Below are 17069 nucleotides of genomic sequence, written 5' to 3'. Positions count from 1 at the left end.
AGGCTGTGCTTGTGTGTAGAGATGGGCACTGGGCAGTGGGCATTCTTACTACACATGAGACACCATCGGCCGTGGCCGGGACACCAGAAAATACACTCTTTTGGGGATTTATCTGGGTAGCCGTGAAAACGGCATTTGTGTGCAGGCAAGCGGGTGACAGAACCGGCTTGTTGGCTGCAGAAAACACTGGAACAGTCACATTTGCTGGAACTGGACGAGCGAATAGCTTTGGTGTGAGTCCGGCCGCAGCGGGACTTGAACACCGTCGTTTTCCTAGACGTGCTAGGACGACTTCGGGGCCTCGGGCTTTACCGTAATCCTAGGTCGCGGACCACACACGGCGGGGCGGCGACCGGATGAGCGGGAGCGCGGTCTCGCGCTTCGGGCCTGGCGGCGCTGCGAAGTGGCGGCAGTGGACGGTGGCTGGGGCTGTGAGCAAGCGGGGCGTCGAGGAACGCGGTGCGCTCGGACTCGGCCATTTCCGAGAGCGTCAGCCAAAGATGTCTTTCGGTCACAGTGAGAGAGGCCATATTCCGTCCAATGGCCTGCGCTGCAGACTTAGTAGCACGGAGAGCGAGGTCCGTGGCACTCCTTAAGTCCGGCACGCAGATCGCGTCAGGTCCTTCCTCATCCAGCTTACGGAGGAGATCGGCCTGGAAGATCTGTAGCGTAGCCATGGTGTGCAGCGCTGACGCAGCTTGCCCGGCGGCGGAGAAAGCGCGGCGGAGCAGGTTTGACGTCGTGCGGCAAGCTTTAGAGGGTAGGGCCAACTTAGCGCGCCGTCCAGCGGAGGGCGGACATAAGTTGGCCGCTATCGCCTCTTCGACCGGCGGCAGCGAAAGGTATCCCTTGTTCTTGGCATCGTCAACTGCAGAGAATGCCAAAGAAACAGCAGGACGCACTCCAGCTGAATAGGGGGCGTTCCAGGACTTAGCGTCTTCTTCGTGTAACTCAGGAAGAAAAGGCGCTGGTCTGGACGCAGGCGAAGCGCGCTCCCCAGGCAGGAAAAAGCCATCCAGCCGGTTGTGAGCGGGCTGCTCGGGCGAAGACCACTCGAGGCCGAGGCTCGCCGCGGCCTGTGCGAGTACTCGCATGAGCTCCGTCTCGATGGACGCTCTCTTGCCTGACGATGTGCGGGCAGGGGGCGCGGGATCCTCAGAGCCCGCCCAATCCTCACTGCCTGACGCCAGGATAGAGCAGGAATCATCCTCTCCCAGCAGGGCTTCCTCGTCAGCAATGTCGACGGAAGCGGCGGCAGACGGCGGCCGCTGTCCGTCAGGAAGAGAGGCTGACGAAGCCGGGGAAGCAAGCGGGCGAACCGGCGAGCTTTGGCGGCTGGGGGAAGGTTCCGGGACCCGCTGGGCACGGCGCTTTTTACGGCGCGACACCGCGGCGGGCGGGGGAGCAGTCTCAGCGAAGAAGGCCAGGCGAGTCCTCAGAGTCGCCATAGTCATCAGCTCGCAGTGAGGGCAGCCGCCGTCAGCGAGCGCGAGAACTGCATGTTCCTCACCCAGGCAGGAAACGCAAACCACGTGGCGGTCCCCGTCGCTGAGTGTGGCTCTGCACGAGCCGCAGGAAGGCATCTTTAAAAAGACGCTAGCTCTTTTAGAAATGTGTGTCGCGGCGGCGACACACACACACAGAAATACAGTGTAATTAAAAGAGAAGGATATAAGCGCCGGAAAGCGCAGCAGGAAGGCAGGAAGGCGGCGCGGCGCGGCCAGCGACTTCAGTGACTCGTCCCGCTGAAGGTGCTCTCTCTCGACGGCGCGGCTTCTAATCCAGCTCCAGCGATGCGTGTGCTTCGCTTGAAGGATGAAAAATCAGATAATAGCTGCCTGCGAGCGATATTTATAGGCCTAGACCACGCCCATTTCGGCGGGACGTGACGCAGCGGGCGCGAAGTGCCCTGATTGGGTCTGACGTCACGCCAGGCCTCGCTCGATAGGCTGCTGCAGTTGCCGCAGAGCAGCCAATAGGCGCGCGAGCTGTCTCGCCTATGTCTGCATTGCTGCTGCAACGCGTTTTGCATTATTACAAAATTAAGGATAATTTTTGGCTTCAATATCTCGCGGAAAAGGATTTTCCCCTAGCGTAAGATATCTTACGCAGTACGAGAGACCTCTCGTAAGAGAACGTCCTGTTTTCCCAGGACATGTCCTGTTTTCAGGTCCTGTCCTGGCCGTCCTGTCTGTTTTTTATAAAGTGATGAAAATGTCCTGGTTTTCATTATTTTTCATTGGGCCATTGAGCGTGTACTTTAAATACATGCTTGCCTTTGCACACAAAACATATGAAACCGGCTTCGCCACGTCTTGTTATAATCAGCGCGTTCCTCAATCCGCAGCGGCAAGCAGAGAGCACGTCAGAATACAAAAGCCACTGTGTGTTTGTGTGTGTGTTCATCTCAGCCTCATTGGTCTGTCACACTGCTCCTCAATGTCAGAATATTTGAAATGACCAATCAAATCAAAGTAGGCGGACTTTACGTTCACAGACACAGAATTTCGGTCGATGCTTCAGTTTACGGTCAAGTGCGAGATAAGATGCAAGTAGCTAACAGAAAAAAAAAAAAATAAAAAAAAAATGCCCAAATGTAAATTCACAGATAATTTACAGAGAAAATTCCTGTTTTTTTCGTTTCGGTCGGGATCCGTGTAAAGCAGAATGCATGAACTGCAAAGCTGGAACATACTTGTCAGTGTCAAATAAAGACTAGCGAAGTAGAAGCCCACTTAAAGAAAAGGCTACAAGAGAACATCAGGAGGATTGAAATTGTTTTTTTACTGAAATAGTGTAGTAGATTTTTTTATTTTAGTGGTAGATTTTTAAGCTATGAAAAGAAAATAGTGTCATGTAAAAGGTGTTAAAAGCTAAACTTTTTTTTTAATAGGCTATTCTATTGTTGCGGGCCAAACATTGAATGGAAAGGATGTATTAGGCTACTTTATGTATTAAAGTACAATAACATAGTTGCAAGGTTGTGAATGCATTTGTCAAGTATTTTTTGATGCATTCACCCCAACCACGCCCCCACCCCTTAACCACGCCTCCCAAACCACGCCCCCGTCCTGTTTTCTGAAAACTAAAATATGGTCACCCTACCTAAAAGCTGTCACAAAGAACCGGCAAAAGTAATGATTATGAATATGTAAAATATAGCAAGGAGACATTTTAATTGTTTATTAATGAACAAGTGTTTTCTAAAAATTACACATGCAGCAGTCTGTTTACTTTTTGAATTGTTCTGTTTAAAAGAAGACATTTCAAGCATTTCATTTTTTTTTTTTTTTTTACCTCAGAATAGTTTATATCTCACAATTCTAATTTTATAACACGAAATTTCGACGAATATCATGCAATTCTTACTTTATATCTCCCAATTGGGACTTTATTACTCAGAATTGCGACTTTATTTCTCACAATTCTGACTTCATATCTCGCAATTCTGAGAAAAAAGGGGCGTCGCCACTTTTGAATAAGAAACAATATCAAGACTATAAAACTCTGCACATCACATTTTTGACTTTATTGATTCTGCTTTTATTCGTAATGCAATGGACCGGTCAACGGGACATAAATTAATCCTTAAAGGATGGGACTTTATGGGACATTTGCACAAAAAGAATAAATAACTTACCGTAGCATATTTTATAAGTCGCTCCGGAGTCGCATATCAGTCAAAAAATGCGCCACGAGGAAGAAAAAACATAGGATATAGCCTAAGTCGCACTGGACTAAAGGCCAATTTATACTTCTGCGTCGGGTGCGCGTAGAAGGTACGGCGTAGCATACGCATTGCAGTGGCGACACACACACACAAACAGAGTACAGAGTAATGGAAAGGATATGAGCGCCGGAAAGCGCAGCAGGAAGGCGGCGCGGCCAGCGACTTCAGTGACTCGTCCCGCTGAAGGTGCTCTCTCTCATACGGCTCGGCTTCTTCTCCAGCTCCAGCGATGCGTGTGCTTCGCTTGAAGGATGAAAAATCAGATAATAGCTGCCTGCGAGCTGTATTTATAGGCCTAGACGACGGCCATTTCGGCGGGACGTGACGCAGCGGGCGCGAAGTGCCCTGATTGGCTCTGGCATCACGCCAGGCCTCGCTCGATAGGCTGCTGCAGTTGCCGCAGAGCAGCCAATAGGCGCGCGAGCTGCCTCGCCTATGTCTGCATGCTGCCGCAACGCGTTTTGCATTATTACAAAATTAAGGATAATTTTTGGCTTCAATATCTCGCGGAAAAAGGATTTTCCCCTAGCGTAAGATATCTTAGGCAGTACGAGAGACCTCTCGTAAGAGAACTGCTTCAAATGTCTGTGTGTTGTTAGCTATCGGCGCGTAAGCACCGCCCACACGGCACGCCTCCAGCCGCTCGTTTTTTTCCGGACTGACCTGAATTTTCTCACACATTTCTCAGTTCCCTGATCAGGCGACTGGAAATATAAATATTGCAGCGCCGGCAAGCAAACGCCGAAGAAAACATGTTGACGCTCTTATATGCTCGTGCATCTGAAAGCCTTTGTGTTCCCCCCTGTGGCTCAGTGGCGGAATCTTTGGTTTTTCACACGAGAGACCGGTGTTCGAATCTCGGTCTAACGGCAGATTAATTATGCCTCCAATGCTTCGCTCTGTCAGTTCCCTGAAAGGCGACTGCAGATGTGCATTTTGCAGCCAACGAGCGCGTTGTACAACCCGCTCGCCTGCACCCAAACACCGTTTCTATGGTTCCCGTGCGTCACTGGCGAAAGGAGAAAAGAGTGTAATGTCCCGCTGCGGCCGGGCCGAATTCTATTTCTCACACATTTCTCATTCCCCTCTGAAGTTCAGGCGACTGGAAATGTCATACTGCAGTGAGCGAGCCTGTTGTAATGCACGCACGCCTGCAAACAAACGCCAGCATGTTGACGCTCTCTGTTTCTATGGCAACTTCTCGCTCGTTCAGTTCCAGTAAATGCGACTGTTCCAGTGTATTCTGCAGTAAACAAGTCGGCGACACAGCCCGCTTGCCTGCACACAAAAGCCGCTTTACGGCTACCCAGATAAATCCCATAGAGTGTATTTTCTGGTGTTCCGGCCACGGCCGATGGTGTTATGAGTGTAGACAAAATGCCCACTGCCCAGTGCTCATTCCTACACAGAAACACAGCCCGTCGCACAGGGCTCGCGCACATGAAATCGACCCAGATCGATTGCGCATTAAATGTGGTAAATGTGCCCACTGCCCAGTGCCCACAAACACTACGTTCTGCATGTCTCAAGGTTTCTGTAAAACGAAACCAACATGCATTCGCTCTGCTCAGGCAGACAATGCTCTCAGTGTTGTAAATGTGCTCGCTATCCCACGCCCACATTCACACATAGACATGACAGGTCTTACGGGACTCGCCCAGCCCTCCCCCTCTCGGTTGACCACCGCAGAGGAGTCGAGCGCGGGCAATCTGCCCGCTGTTATCAGCGCGCCCCCTGCCTCAAATGTCATAAGCGCGACGCTTATGTTGCAGCACACTGAAGCCCCTCTGTCGCTGAGCGACCAGAGCGCGCTTCGCATTCAACCCCTAGCCATTCGTGCAAACGCATGGGCAAGGCTACCCGTGGTTTCGAAGTGGGTGCTAGACATTATAGAAAGAGGCTATTCGCTACAGTTCGGTCGACGCCCGCAACGCAAAGCGGCGCGAATCGATACTACGGTGGAAAAGGAAGTAGCACACCTACTTCGGGCCGAAATAGCGAAGTTACTGAGCAAAGGGGCTATAGAACCCCTATCACAAGCTCAGAGCGAAGGGGGCATGTACAGCAGATATTTTCTGGTACCCAAAAAAGACGGGGGTCTCAGACCCATTTTAGATCTAAGACGACTAAACAAAGCACTTCTGAAACGACGGTTCAGAATGCTCACGACCAAGAAAATCCTCTCGCAAATTTGCCAAGGGGACTGGTTCATGTCGATAGATCTAAAACGCTTATTTTCAAATACAAATAGCGTCACGTCACAGGCGATTTTTGAGATTCGCCTTCGAGGGCCAGGCATATCAGTACACAGTCCTGCCATTTGGCCTATCCCTGGCACCTCGCGTATTCACGATGTGCATGGATGCAGCGCTCGCACCCCTCAGGCTCCGAGGCATACGAGTGCTGAATTATTTGGACGATTGGCTGGTTCTAGCTCGATCACAGTCGGAGCTCATAGAACACAGGACCATATTCCTCGATCACCTCGAGAATTTAGGTCTCACAGTCAATTGGGCAAAGTCCCGCTCTTAGTCCCGCTCAAAAAGTTTCAAAGGATGCTGGGTCTCATGGCTTCAGCATCCTCAGTGCTTCAGCTGGGTCTGCTTCGCATGCGCCCGCTGCAGCATTGGTTGAAAGCGCGCGCCGCGCAGAGCTTGGACCTCCGGTCTCGCGCGCCTCAAGGTCGATCAGAAATGCCTCACAGCTCTGAAACCTTGGACAGTGACCGACTGGTACCGGTCAGGTGTAAGCCTGGGGACTTCCTCGAGTGTGAAGGTGGTGTCTACGGACGCCTCAACCTCGGGATGGGGAGCGCTGCTCGAGGGCAGACCGTTATTCGGCCAGTGGTCGGAACGGGAAAAGCTTCTGCATATAAACTGCCTGGAAATTATGGCAGTCGACAACGCGCTGAGGCGCTTTTGTCCCCAGATAAAAAGACACCACGTCTTGGTCCGTTCGGACAACATGTCAGTGGTGGCTTATATAAATCACCAAGGAGGTATCAGATCCAGAATCCTTCACAGGCTGACGGAACGCCTCCTGGTCTGGGCTCAGCACAATCTGCGCTCACTCAGGGCAGCGCATGTGCCTGGCCATCTGAATGTGGGACCAGACAGACTGTCCAGAAACAATCTGCTGACAGGAGAATGGTCTTTACATCCACAGACAGTCAAAATGCTATGGAGGACATTTGGCAGAGCGGAAATAGACCTATTTGCGTCTCAAGAGAACGCTCATTGTCAGGAATTCTTCTCCAAGAGCAGGGATGCGCTGGCTCACGTCTGGCCCCGCTGCCCGCTCTATGCGTTTCCCCCTGTCACGCTCCTACCCCAGGTGTTAGAGCGAATCAGGGAGAGCGGATGCCCAGTGCTACTCGTCGCCCCATTTTGGACAAACCAAGTCTGGTTTCCAGTCCTGATGCAGTTGACGAGTACCGCCCCGTGGCCGATACCGGTGAGGAGGGATCTCCTCTCGCAGGCGAACGGCTCGATCTGGCATCCTCGCCCGGAGCTTTGGTCCCTACATGTGTGGGCCATCAACGGGTACCCGTTAACCTCCCAGCGGGAGTGTTAAACACGATCACTCAGGCTAGAGCTCCATCTACGAGGCGGCTCTATTCCTCAGAATGGTCTGTGTTCATTAGCTGGTGTACAGCGAGTGGCACTTCACCCTCACGCTGTGGGGTGCCGGAGGTTCTCTCCTTTTTACAAGAGCTTCTGGATAAGGGCAGAACCCCATCCACGCTCAAAGTTTATGTGGCGGCCATAGCAGCGTTCGCTGAACCACCGCTTGGCAAGTCATTAGGAAGGAACGATCTGGTCATTTGCTTCCTTAGAGGAGCTAAGAGGCTGAACCCTCCCAGACCACCCTCAGTTCCCGTTTGGGACCTTTCCACGGTTCTGGAAGCCATGAAAGGTGCCCCATTCGAGCCAATACAGTCAATAGACCTGAAACTCTTGTCTTTCAAAACAGTGTTTCTTCTGGCTCTCGCTTCAGTGAAGCGCATAGGGGATTTGCAAGCGCTCTCAGTGAGTGCGACGTGTATGGAGTTTGGGCCGAATGACTCGAGAGTCATACTCAAACCAAAGCAAGGATATGTTCCTAAATCCCTCAACACACCGTTTAGGGCACAGGTTATCTCCCTGTCGGCCCTGCCGGTATCTGAAGAGGAAGGGGACGCAGGCTTCCTTTGCCCGGTCAGGGCGTTAAGAGCCTATGTGTCTCGCTCATCTGTTTTCAGACAGACGGAGCAGCTCTTTGTTTTGTTCAGCGGACGTTCTAAGGGACTAGCTGCGTCAAAACAGAGTCTATCCAGATGGATAGTTGATGCTATAGCGCTAGCTTACACATCCAAGGGCCTGCAATGCCCGATAGGTGTCAAAGCGCACTCCACAAGAGGCATGGCCTCGTCGTGGGCTTGGTCCAGTGGGATTGCCTTGCAAGATATCTGTATGGCGGCAGGCTGGGCCTCCCCGTCTACATTTATAAGGTTTTATAACCTCGAGGTTCCCGCTTTACAAGCTAGGTTGCTCTCGGTTTAAATTTTCAGTATTGCCCGCCCGATCCTATCGGCTCAGGATGCTGAAACCGCTAGAGCGTCGATCACTGATCGTATGTATACTTCTGTGGGCAGTGCGTAAGTCCCCCATATTTATCAGTCCAGGCCGTGTTCGCCCTGGCTGTGTGGAACACTTAATATAATATGCTCTTATCAGAGCTCTATATTACAGGAATGGTGCTATTCTAGCCCCTCTTCCCGGATTCTCTGTGAGTCCCTTGTGATTAGGCACTGTATGAGCCCCGGGCACTTGCCCGTGGGACTTTAGTGTTATGTCTCAAGCAGGCACGGCGTTTTACACTGTGTTCCCCTAGCGTAAGATACTTACGCAAGTACGAGATAACCTCTCGTAAGAGAACGTACTCTGTTACTAACGTAACCTCGGTTCTCTCTAGAAGAGGGAACGAGTACTTGCGTATCTTGCCGTGAATGCGTCACGTTCTGATTCTCTTCAGCGATGAAAAAACTGACCAAACCAGCCTCTCTGGGCCGTATTTATAGCCCTAGCCCCACCCGCTTTCGGCGGGACATGACGTAATGGGCGCGAAGCACCCTCATTGGTCCTGACGTCATGAGGGGCCTCTATCGATAGGCTGGTGCAGTTGCCGCAGAGCAGCCTATGGGCGCGCGAGCTGTCTCGCCCATGTCTGCATGCTGCTGCAATGCGTTTTACATTATTGCAAAATTAAGGATAATTTTTGGCTTCAATATCTCGAGGAAAAGAGGTTTTCCCCAAGCGTAAGATACTTACGCAAGTACTCGTTCCCTCTTCTAGAGAGAACCGAGGTTACGTTAGTAACCGAGTACGTTTTAAGATAGTTACACTGTGAAAAATAAATGCATTAAAGGGGTGTGCAGCGTTTATACGCCCACGTATAAATGTAATTAATTATTATTCATAACGAATTATGATCAATAATTAATAATTCAATTATTTTTAATTATTTTCAGAATTCACTGTAGCAGAATCAATTGTATGATTAGTCTATCAGTTCATCCCATGAACAGAAAGCATAAACAGTTATTAACTCTAGGAAATATAGTATCTTCCTGGCCAAGAAAGAATTAATCCCCAGCTAACAATAAATTAAGAAATAATCACGGGTAAAAGCATCGGTAGCTTAGATCGAAGTTCAAGACAATAAAATGTATTAAGCAACATAACACAAGTAATCTCTTTGTTCAAATACAAACAATACTTTATTGATTATATACTAACATAAAAGCTAATATCTAACACAAACACACACACACACACACATTCATACGAGTTGCAGAAGGAAAAAGAGTAAGGAAAGATTACGTTTTAAGAGTGAGTTTAAGAGTGAGATGATGAAATCACAAGTTTCTGCACTTATAAGGCATGACCTGGAACGAACCTTAAATAATTAATTTAACCCTTCTATCGTTTCTTAGACAGGTTATTCAATTTATATCCATACACCAGTTCAGCTCTTAGTCTGGAGGTACCTGTTTGTCTTTGCTTTTGGGGATTCCCTTTGTTGCGTGAAAAGGGGTTTTCCCGGTCCGTTCGTTGGCTGGCCTCCTCGTGCTTGGATAAATGTCTGTGGCGTTGATGTCGGATGGTTGAAAAGTCTTTAAGCGTGCGTTGCAGCCATGAATCGTGGACCGAAACTTTGCAGCAAAACTTAACTTAAAACCGAGACTCACAACGGAAAATAAAGGAAAACTTAGAAAAGAAAAGACAACTTAGACGAGAGTAGTAAGATGGCTTGAATAAAGCTGTAGAACCCGTTCTTCTGATCTTAATTTGGGTTCTTTGTCTCTGCGTTTACATGGTTACTCGTCTGATTGAGATCTTCATCCTTTTTCTGCCCATCTCTCTTGAGAGTGGTAGCAGAGCGTTTCTTGGGGGTGAACCCAGAGAGCTAGAGTTAGAGAGCAGATCGAAGAGAGAAGAGCACAGCTCTTCTCTATCAGAACATTTTGAACGAGCAGAGTTGAGAGAGTTAGAGTTAAGCGAGTTAAGAGTAACTTTGTTTTGGGTCTAAGATTTTAAACTCAAAGTTGTCCAACCTCCAGGATGAGTTCTGGCCAATTAGACACTGGCGAAATTTAGGAGGTGGCGTTCTTTTCTGTTCTGATCGTAAATTATCTTATCTGGGGGGTTTTCTTGCTAACAGAGAGAACAGATGCCACAGTTTAGACATGATCAGTATTATAAGAATACGAAACATTTTACACAGATTTCAATCAAGCCATCTTTTGAACCAAGAGCATCCGATCATACTGATATGAAACACGACACACTCTCATTCAAACATCTAACAGTTATAACATTACATGAGTTATATGGTATCTAAGCATATTAACCTGTTAAGCTTTACCAGTGCGTCGGCGCACTGAAACGTTTTTTTATTTATTTAGTTCAAAGTTAGGCCTACTATCAGATTAAATGTTATACTTTGACAAACTATACATCATTAAAAAGATATAAGACTCAAGTTTCAGTATTTGACCACTATTGTATTCTGAGAAACTTATAGTGACAGTTATGTCTTAATTTGTGTCAGGAGTTATGAAATGAAAAAATGCGTCGATCCCTTTAATATGATTTATGAGCGTCAGCTGGTCCATTCAGAAAAAAAAAACTCTGTGCTGTCGTCATGACAGTGCTTCACAAAACAACGTCCCTCAGGGCTTTTAGCTCAAAAATGTGCAGACTTGGAGAAATATTGATATATTCTCATAGATTCACATCATATTTCTATAGACAGCAATAATATTTATTGAATTTATACCCAAATGCGTCGATGTAATCATTGTGAGCGCTTCTTACTAAGATGTGCTGTGTTTTCAATTCATACCAATAGCCTGAGGGCGCTATATGCACAATAATACTCCATATATGGAACATGAAGAAGAGACATAATCATGTGACCTTCAAGGACGTCACTGATAGCAGCTACACACAAAGCTAACACAGAGATCGCTGTAATATGCAGATACATACGTTTTGAAGACAATAAAAAATATTGCAATGATATTTGATTTGCCTGTGTTCTTCAAGCAATGCCAGGTATTTTTATAATAATAGATTATATTTATAATGTAATGCTAATCGATATAGACTTTTTCATTGTTCATAATTCTATAAATATATTTTCTGTCTGATTTTTTTTTTATCTGAAGCCAAATTAGATCACAGAAGATTATTTAAAATACTCGAATTGCGTTATAAAGTACGTTTGAAGCACAAACATGGTTTTAATCTCATAAATGGTCGTGTATTGATGGTGTGCTAAGCTAACATGCTAGCTAGGCCCAAAATAAAGTAATTTGACATCTTGAAAAACATTTAACTAAATACAGAGTTTTAGACTTATCATTTTCAGATTTTAAATATAACATGGTCACACATATGGCTTTAGCTGCAGTGCATTTCTAGATTGCTACAGTGCCCACTTCAATTTTATTTTCATGAATATGTTTCATAAAAATACATTTCTAATAACTTTACAAAACTTTGAAGCTATTTAAAAAAAATTTTTTCATTATGACAATAATTAATTCTACATTTACAATAAACTACCAGGTGTCAGCTTTCAAATGAGATCATATTGTGCTTTTAGTGCAAAGGGTTCATGAACTGTATGTGTTCTCTTACGAGAGGTCTCTCGTACTGCGTAAGATATCTTACGCTAGGGGAAAATCCTTTTCCGCGAGATATTGAAGCCAAAAATTATCCTTAATTTTGTAATAATGCAAAACGCGTTGCAGCAGCAATGCAGACATAGGCGAGACAGCTCGCGCGCCTATTGGCTGCTCTGCGGCAACTGCAGCAGCCTATCGAGCGAGGCCTGGCGTGACGTCAGACCCAATCAGGGCACTTCGCGCCTGCTGCGTCACGTCCCGCCGAAATGGGCGTGGTCTAGGCCTATAAATATCGCTCGCAGGCAGCTATTATCTGATTTTTCATCCTTCAAGCGAAGCACACGCATCGCTGGAGCTGGATTAGAAGCCGCGCCGTCGAGAGAGAGCACCTTCAGCGGGACGAGTCACTGAAGTCGCTGGCCGCGCCGCCTTCCTGCCTTCCTGCTGCGCTTTCCGGCGCTTATATCCTTCTCTTTATTACTCTGTATTTGTGTGTGTGTGGCCCCGCCGCCCGCTCTATGCTTTTCCCCCCGTCTCTCTCCTGCCTCAGGTGATAGAACGGATCAGGGAAGAAGGATGCTCAGTACTGCTGGTAGCTCCGTTCTGGAAAAATCAACCTTGGTTCCCAGTCGTGATGCAGTTAGCAAGTACTGCCCCGTGGCCAGTACCAGTGAGGAGAGATCTCCTCTCACAGGCCCGCGGCTCGATCTTGCATCCTCACCCGGAACTATGGTCCCTTCATGTCTGGGCCATCAACGGGTACATGTTGGACTCCCTAAAGGAGTATTAAACACGATCACGCAGGCTAGAGCTCCGTCTACAAGACGACTCTATTCTTCGAAATGGTCGGTGTTTTCGGGCTGGTGCACAGCCCGTGATGTGTCACCCACAAACTGTGGTGTGACGGAGGTGCTTTCCTTCCTACAAGAGCTGTTGGATGGGGGCAGGGCCCCCTCCACGCTCAAAGTTTATGTGGCGGCTATAGCAGCGTTCTCAGAAACAACGCTTGGTCAGTCAATAGGAAGGAACAATTTAGTCATCCGCTTCCTTAGAGGGGCTAAGAGACTGAATCCTCCCAGACCTCCCTCAGTCCCCGTATGGGACCTTTCTACGGTTCTGGAAGCCATGAAAGGTGCGCCATTTGAGCCTTTACAGTCAATCGATTTGAAACACCTGTCTTTCAAGACGGTGTTTTTGCTGGCTCTCGCTTCAGTGAAGCGCATAGGGGATCTGCACGCGCTCTCTGTGAGCGCGGCGTGCATGGAGTTTGGGCCCAATGACTCAAAAGTTATACTCAAACCTAAGCACGGTTATGTTCCAAAATCCCTCAACACACCGTTTAGGGCGCAGGTTATCTCCCTGTCAGCCCTACCGGTCCCTGATGAGGAAAGAGACGCGAGCCTCCTTTGCCCAGTCAGGGCATTACGAGCTTATGTGTCTCGCTCGTCTGTTTTCAGACAGACGGAGCAGCTTTTTGTTTCGTTTAGCGGACGTTCTAAGGGACTAGCCGCGTCGAAACAGAGCCTATCCAGATGGATAGTTGATGCTATAGCGCTGGCATACGCCTCCAAGGGCATGCAGTGCCCATTGGGTGTCAGAGCGCACTCCACGAGAGGCATGGCCTCTTCGTGGGCCTGGTCAAGTGGGATTGCCTTGCAAGATATTTGTATGGCGGCAGGCTGGGCCTCCCCGTCTACATTTATAAGGTTTTATAACCTAGAGGTTCCCGCCCTGCAGGCCAGGCTGCTGTCGGTCTAAATTCACCAGTATTATCTGACCTGATGCGATCAGCTCAGAATGCTGCGTCTGCTGAGCACAGCTCAATGTTCGACAGTATAAAGCTGGGCAAACTGTGTAAGACCCACATTTTCCCATCAGTTCAGGCCGTACCCCGCCCTGTCTGTATGATGAAATTCGCGTCCCATCGACGCTACTATATGTGGAAGAGTGAGGCTGCACCCCTCCCTCTTCCCGGACTCCCTGTGAGTTCCCTGAGTGATTGTGCACTATATGTACCCCGGGCTTTCGCCCTTGGGTCTTTGGTGTCAGATCTCAGCATGCACGGCGTTTTACATTGGGTCCCCTAGCGTAAGATATCTTACGCAGTACGAGAGACCTCTCGTAAGAGAACGTACTCGGTTACTAACGTAACCTCGGTTCTCTCTAGAAGAGGGAACGAGTACTGCGTATCTTGCCGTGCATGCACACGCTCTGGTTGCTTCGATGATGAAAAACCAGATAATAGCTGCCTGCGAGCGATATTTATAGGCCTAGACCACGCCCATTTCGGCGGGACGTGACGCAGCGGGCGCGAAGTGCCCTGATTGGGTCTGACGTCACGCCAGGCCTCGCTCGATAGGCTGCTGCAGTTGCCGCAGAGCAGCCAATAGGCGCGCGAGCTGTCTCGCCTATGTCTGCATTGCTGCTGCAACGCGTTTTGCATTATTACAAAATTAAGGATAATTTTTGGCTTCAATATCTCGCGGAAAAGGATTTTACCCTAGCGTAAGTTTTCTTACGCAGTACTCGTTCCCTCTTCTAGAGAGAACCGAGGTTACGTTAGTAACCGAGTACGTTTCAGTTTGGGTATGTCATTTCTGGGGATTTTTCAAAAGTGGCGTTGCAGCTTAACAGGTTAAACACACATATAAGTTGCAGACACAAAATAGAGTTATGTAGTTGCATGATGTTTGATTCTGAGTCCATTGAAAATTGTTCTTGAATGAGTTTTATGTATAGTTATTGGTAAGAATCAGTTCTCTGGTTTGAAGAGAAAATAACTCTGTTTGTTCGTTCAGAGGTCTTAAGGGGGAAGGGGTCAGGAATGTTGTGGGGGAAAACAACATCTGCTGGTATCGATCCGTCTTGCACACTATCGAAGTTGACCAGTTCTTCAGTTAACCAATAAAAGTCTTTGGTTACAGACTCTCTGGAGCCTGTGGTGAGTTATGGCTCTGGGATGTGAAGACCCTTGTGTCAGACCTTGGTCTCTGTCTTTCTCTTAACCAATCAGTAATTTGGCAACAAAGCTAGTCATTGACCAGTTATGTGTTAGTGCTGGGGGCTCTTTTAAATAGCCCGACTGGTTGGCGCCTGGACCCCATGACAAGATTGATGAGGATGGAGAAGTCCTGACCAAATCTTCCTCTTTGTTCGGCAGGAAGTGGAAAGTTTGAATTAATCTTCTGGAAGAAGATTAGTCTGCGTATTGGTTCATACCCATTGTCGCTACAGGTGGTATAATGCCCCTTTTTACAATATGTAAATTAAGTCTCTGTTGTCCCCAGAGTGTGTATGTGAAGTTTTAGCTCAAAATACCCCACAGATCTTTTTTTTCCAGAATTTTTAAATGAATTTTTTGAATTTTTCGTGTGTTCCTTTAAATGCAAATGAGCTGCTGCTCCCGGCACAGAGGGCGGAGCTTCAAGAGCTCGTTCTTAGCAGCCCAGGTTACCTCATGGAGACAAGCACTAAAATGTCAGAAACTGTTCTGCCTTTTATGTTTAAACCGGAGTCGGACAATGATGGAGAGACTCAACATATAGTGATGACATGTAGAATGCAACAGGATGTTTCTGAATGGTTAGTTGATGAATTTATGTTGCTGATGTGGAGTTAACTATCTTCAATTAGCATATTCTGTCATGATAATCTATAAAATCTCTCTTGTGGGAACTGCATTTGTGTTACGTTCTGTATTGCATGTGAAAAGACGGATGCGACAGCTTGAGAAGACTCGCAAATGCAGGGCTCTCAAGTGTCACGCATTGAGCGTAACAGTCACTCATTTCGGTCTTTTGTCACGCACTTCCGCCACACATTGTATTTGTATTTCTCATGCGGAAAAACTGTTTATAATATATTTAATATGCCGCAGCGCCCAAAATGTATCTGCCCGCGCCGCTCTCACTATGGAACCGGCAGGAATTAAGCGCGTCTCCCCTGGAATTCTTAGTTGAGCCTTCCACTTATCAGCCAATCAAAAAAAGGGGCTACACAATAGCCAATCACAAAATAGCACTATTGTATCTGGGTAAGATTTAACACAACAACCAATGAAAAAAAAAGCATATCCTGGAATTGTCACGTGATTCTGCTACAACGTCTTCCAAAAGGAAACCACTCCTAGCATCACTTTTAGCACAGAGTAAGTCATGGTCTCCTGTTTTAATGTTACAACAAAAACATTAAAGAATGTTGTTAGAGAATGTTTCCCAGATAATTAGCATCAGTTTTTCATGAGTGTCTGCAACTTAGCCACAACAGTTTTACAGCCTGTTCACTGACAACACCTGCTCAGAACAAGTAGTCTAGGCCTAGTCATATTTTCGTTATCACACGATGACTGACATATTGTCACATTATAAACATCTCTCTCTCCAAATAGGCTTAATCATTTTATTAGCACTAAACAAATTAAAGTGTATTGCATAGTCACTTTTAAAATCATATCATATTTTATAATTATATCCTGGCCATGAATGCATTAATCATTGCATCTGTCTTTCAAAGATGTCAGGTAAAAAGCAATTAAGCATCCTCTCATTCACCCTGAGTGGAAAGTCCCCTAAAAAGGCTAGGTTAGAGGATCCTGGCCCAGAGAAGTTGGCGAAAAGGGTAAAAGGGCCGATTAGAGGAGGAGACAGAGGAAAAGACAGTGCAGGAGGAAGGCAACAAGTCCAAAAAGGCAACAAACACTTACAATAAACAACACCAGTCATAATCTCTCTCTCTCTCTCTCTCTCTCTCTCTCTCTCTCTCTCTCTCTCTCTCTCTCTCTCTCTCTCTCTCTCTCTCTCTCTCTCTCTCTCTCGCTCGCTCTCTCTCTCTCTCTCTCTCTCTCTCTCTCTCTCACACACACACACACGCGGAAATTGAATAAATACTTTGTATTTGGTATTTGAGCTATTATTAATAACAACAGCAAAAACACTAATAATAATATTATTAATGAAACACCCCCATTCCCGCGACCCGTCCAACTATCTAATTGTTATACAAATATCGAAACATCCTTAAAACAGAATACATTTACTTCAGAAGTAAAGTCCACTGGCAAATTTTCTTCCATTTTTTTTTTACAGAAATCTATCAAAATGTTGAAAATAAACAATTCAAGATATTTTTTTTGAATACAAATCTTAATATTTGATGTAATGTTTTAAA

General features: G+C 47.1%; 2 protein-coding genes and 1 long non-coding RNA gene across 9 annotated transcripts in view; 2 read left to right on the top strand and 1 right to left on the bottom strand.

Moving 5' to 3' along the window:
- The window catches only part of arhgap23b (Rho GTPase activating protein 23b), a 551994-nt gene that overhangs the window by 321627 nt on the left and 213298 nt on the right, over positions 1-17069 (bottom strand). The gene's annotated exons all lie outside the window — the stretch shown is intronic.
- On the top strand, positions 8728-16712 carry LOC309485905. Its single transcript, XR_014201326.1, has 2 exons — positions 8728-9138; positions 15138-16712. It is a non-coding gene; the product is annotated as an uncharacterized lncRNA (long non-coding RNA).
- LOC309485802 (uncharacterized protein) lies at positions 12553-14385 on the top strand. The gene is made up of 2 exons (XM_082152859.1): positions 12553-13516; positions 13547-14385. The coding sequence occupies exons 1-2, from the start codon at positions 12633-12635 to the stop codon at positions 13659-13661; spliced, it is 999 nt and encodes a 332-aa protein (XP_082008985.1). The 5' UTR covers positions 12553-12632; the 3' UTR covers positions 13662-14385.

Source organism: Leuciscus leuciscus (genome assembly GCF_965113295.1).
Source record: "Leuciscus leuciscus genome assembly, chromosome: 21".
Taxonomy (NCBI): Eukaryota; Metazoa; Chordata; class Actinopteri; order Cypriniformes; family Leuciscidae; genus Leuciscus; species Leuciscus leuciscus.
Note: the sequence above shows the minus strand (reverse complement) of the source record. Positions and strands in the feature narration are given on the sequence as shown.

Bases quoted from the DNA above. Each gene is read 5' to 3' on its own strand.
- LOC309485802 (XM_082152859.1), top strand. From the start codon at position 12,633: ATGGTCCCTTCATGTCTGGGCCATCAACGGGTACATGTTGGACTCCCT. The intron at 13,517-13,546 runs AGGCATGGCCTC...GGCCTGGTCAAG, and splicing joins GTCAGAGCGCACTCCACGAG to TGGGATTGCCTTGCAAGATA.